General features: G+C 44.3%; 1 protein-coding gene across 1 annotated transcript; it reads left to right on the forward strand.

Annotated features, from left to right (window-relative positions):
• Nucleotides 1–1,103: 1,103 nt before the first annotated feature.
• sowahab (sosondowah ankyrin repeat domain family member Ab) lies at nucleotides 1,104–2,763 on the forward strand (the record flags this gene model as incomplete). The annotated part of the gene is given in 1 exon segment (XM_014008934.1): nucleotides 1,104–2,763. A coding segment is annotated over 1 exon segment (1,215 nt). The 3' UTR covers nucleotides 2,352–2,763.
• Nucleotides 2,764–4,128: the final 1,365 nt, after the last annotated feature.

Consider the following 4,128-nt stretch of genomic DNA (forward strand, 5'->3'; position numbering starts at 1 on the left):
ATATTTTACTTCATTATGAAGGCTTATCTATGTTGAACCTCAAACACAATTAATTTTGGTTTTGTCACAAAAATTAAGACAATTGAAAATCAGCTGCAACATAGAAATGCAGTAAAATACTTTTTGTAATGTTTCATCATTCTGGTTGTTGTTTACGACAGATTCCACATAAAGAAAAAGGAACACTTTAACGTTTGTGAGCTAAATGTTCCAAGCTGTCTGAACTGAACAGATATTTAGAGAATTTCTGTTGTGTTCAACAAAACTGACCCAACCAACTCCTTATCAGCTCATTTGTAAGACAACACAGAGAATAGTTCAAGCTTATCTTGTTGCTGGAGAGACCTTCATTCTTTGTTGCAGTTTGTTTCACACAAAGATATTTTAACTTGTTTAAATCTACCAAGTGACAAGCGCTCAGATATCGTTACACTTTTCAAAATATTTATAACACAAAGTTTTTTTTATTAAAGAGCTTAGAAGGTCAGAGCTAAAATCAGTTTGTCTGCCATGAATTGTTGGCATAGATGGACTTATGTGAGTTGTGGTGGGGTTGTGTTACCAAACTATACCAGAAGATAATTATTGGAGGAACATCTACAACTGATTAACTTTTAAAGTCAACCAAATTTAATATGGCCACCACAGCCAACTAACCTTACATATACAGTATATATATATACATATATATATATATGAAATATGCGAACACTGCAAGAGTTAGTTTTCTTTAATTTAGTCTGTCAGACAAACTTTCAGTGATATATTTAAATGGGGATATATATTTAAATGCTGTAGCCTTTTTAAACGGGGAGTATGGGGCGCCGTTTATAAATGTATGAATATCAAGATAAAAATATTACTTTGAAAAATGCTCCCGTTTTGTTTGTTTGTTTGTTTTTTCTTATGAAAGGCTAAATAAAGCTACATATCGCTGGTAATTTTTGCCAGTGTAACTTTACAAACGGCGCCCCGCAGAGGAGTGTCCGGACAAAGGACAMACTGGGACAGTCTCCGGAAGCAGCAGCAGGTTGGAGGAGACGACAGACAGAGGGGGGAGAACCCGCGGGTATTGTCCTCTAATCTACTTCTTTTCGGTCGTTTTTTATTTTATTTTATTTTATTTTTAAAGAAATATGTCTTTGACCCAAGAGTCCGTGTTGTCGTTCCTCCTGGAGCGCGGGGGTCAGGTGAAGAACTGTGATCTGGTGAGTCATTTTCGGAGCCTCATCAACAGCGGAGGTCCGGCGGAGAAGCAGCAGAAGCGGGAGCTCTTTAAGAGGCTGGTGAACAGCGTGGCTGTGGTCCGACAGAGCGACGGGCTGAAGCTGGTGGTCGTCAGGAAAAGATACCAGGACTTTGTGAAAGATGAAAACCCGGAGCGAAGCTTCTCGAGCCGAAACAACAACAACAACCCGACCTCCCCTCCTCCTCCTCCTGCTCCTGTCCCAGCAGCAGAGTCAGACAGGAGGATTCACCCAGAGGAGCAGCACAGCCTCCGCTGCTCCTCTTCAGCTACGGAGAGCCCGCCCAGAAGAAGGTCTTTGTCGGATTCAACCACCCTCAAAGTGCTCCATCTCACCGGGGAGCAGCCGAGCAGAGCGGGCAGATCAGGCGTGGTGTTTGCTGTCATAGCAGTCAAATCCCCAGAGAGGGGAGACTCTGCACCAGCAGCACACCAGAGTCCAGACCAAACAAAACCTCCCCCCGAGCCTGCTAATACGTTTTCACATTTGAAAAGTTGGGGAGGCAAGACAGAGGGCGACCCCCCGGCGAGGCCCCRGAGCAAGAGCACAAGACCAACAGATGATGAATGCGTGCCTCTGGACCCTTTAGCTCACGAGTGGCTGGTGAAGTGTGCATCCGGACTGTGGGGGTCCGTGTACGCCTTGCTGCTGAGGGACACGCGCCTGGTCCAGAGGAAGGACTTCATGTCCGGCTTCACGGCCCTGCACTGGGCCGCCAAGGACGGCGACAGCGGCGTGCTCCACAAGCTCCTGGAGATCTCGGGGCGACGGGGCGCGGACGTGAACGTCAACAGCAAGTCCCACGGAGGGTACACGCCCCTGCACATCGCCGCCATGCACGGCCGCGCCGAGGTGGCGGCGGCCCTCGTGCGTCGCTACGGCGCCAGCGTGGACGAAAGGGACAACAGCGGCAGGAAGGCCCTCCACTACCTGGAGGAGGACGCGCCGGCCGAGGTCAGGGGTCTCCTGGGTGGACGGGACCGGGAGAGGACCGAGGACGAGGAGCACAAAGGGCACCACAAAGGGTTCAACTCCATCAGTAAACTCTTCCACCCTCACACGGGGAGGAGGCCCAGGGCGAGCAGGGTTTCACATGAGTGGTGACTTGGAAGAAAACGGCCACTTCCAAGGAAAACACGGCGTGGACAAAGCTGCACGATACCCTGACGATATCCTGAAGGACTGCAATAGATCTCAAGGGGCGTCCATGTTTGGTGGAACCAAGAGCCGCTCGTGGCCTTGAAGCCCACATCTGGTTTAGATGATGACAGGAGAGGATGGGGTGAAAATGTTGGTTTATCACAACTGATATTGTAATATTAAACGATAATATTGTACATTGCAAGTTTTTCTTACACATATCTCTTAGTACAGTGTATCACTGACTCATATAGGAGATTTGTACTTCAAATATATAAAGTTTTCATAGAACCAGAACCAGAAATCAACATTTTGTTAGATGTTTCTGTCTCCTAATGAGGAATAAATCTGTTGATGTAAAACCTGAGGGAACTGAGTCATGAGGGCGTCTTCTTGTCTGTATTGTGTCTTTGAGTTGTATTACCTTTGAATGAACACATTCAGACCAGCTGTAGAGAAACAGTAATGTGTTTTGAAAAGCTCCCAGTCATGCAAACATGGTTCATGTTTCTCTGCAGTTATGCAAAGCAGCTTGGACATCTGGCTGGTTTGGTTTCTTTGTTAGCTGGAGGTTGTGATGGATGACGGCAGTGTCCTTTTTATGGGACGAAATGGTTATCAGAAGACTCTACAAACCTTAACTCGAACCTTATTTGGAGCAAAAAAAATGACAAGTCTGCGCAGAACCCTTTAAGATAGTAAAAAGCTGATTTTGTCATCTTAACACACGGCAGTCTTCAACATTTCGAAAACTTCAAACTTTCAATTTTACATCACATGACCAACAAAATTAATACAATTCTGCCAGAAATGCTGCCATACAAAGAAGTGTTAAATCTCCCTGCTTCTGTTTATGCAACAGGTAAGAGATTTGTTTATAACTTTCCCACAGAAAACTAAACTAAATATGATTTAACACTTTCTTTAAAAGCCTTCAGTTTTTGCTCCGTAGCCCAGCTGGGATCCCTTTAGTTGTAGTCGCCTCAATCCTGATGGGGTGTTCACATATTTTTCCTCAGTCCACACAAAGACTTATAGTCACGGGTTCCTGGGGTGTTACCATAAACCATAATCCAGCAACCTGGAGGATCATGCTGGCTTTAACCCTGCACGTCCAAGAAAGACAGCCTCTGTGATGGCAAGATTGAGCGTGGTTATGGAAAACATGGCACCAGTTAGAAAACCTAAGACCTCACAACCACAGATCAACGAGGATGACAGATTGAACACTGAGCATGATGTCTAACAAGATCACATGAGATTTTGTGTAACAATATGGGATATTTGACCAACTTTTCTCATCAAGACGCGACTTCAGTCTAAAAGTCTTTAAATGTTTTTCATTTGTCCCGTTATCACGTCTGAATTCATGTCTATTTGTAGACTCTTCTTGTTTTTTCAGTGTGCAGACGCACTGTGTTCCTCTCCTGCTGAGCCAGATGAAAAGCAGACCGACAAAACGAGACAAAGATCAAGCTGCCGTGACAATGTCAGAACAATGAACTCTGTTATCTGGAAACCAGGTTTCCTAATGCAGTTGGGCTGAACTCAAACTATTGAAACATTACATGAAACCTGACAAAGACGAAAAAAACTGCAATACAATCCTAAAAAATTAATATATTTCTGTAAATGACGATAATGTACTGAATATTTTACTTCATTATGAAGGCTTATCTATGTTGAACCTCAAACACAATTAATTTTGGTTTTGTCACAAAAATTAAGACAATTGAAAATC

The sequence above is a fragment of the Austrofundulus limnaeus genome, unplaced genomic scaffold (genome assembly GCF_001266775.1).
Source record: "Austrofundulus limnaeus strain Quisiro unplaced genomic scaffold, Austrofundulus_limnaeus-1.0 Scaffold1, whole genome shotgun sequence".
NCBI lineage: Eukaryota > Metazoa > Chordata > Actinopteri > Cyprinodontiformes > Rivulidae > Austrofundulus > Austrofundulus limnaeus.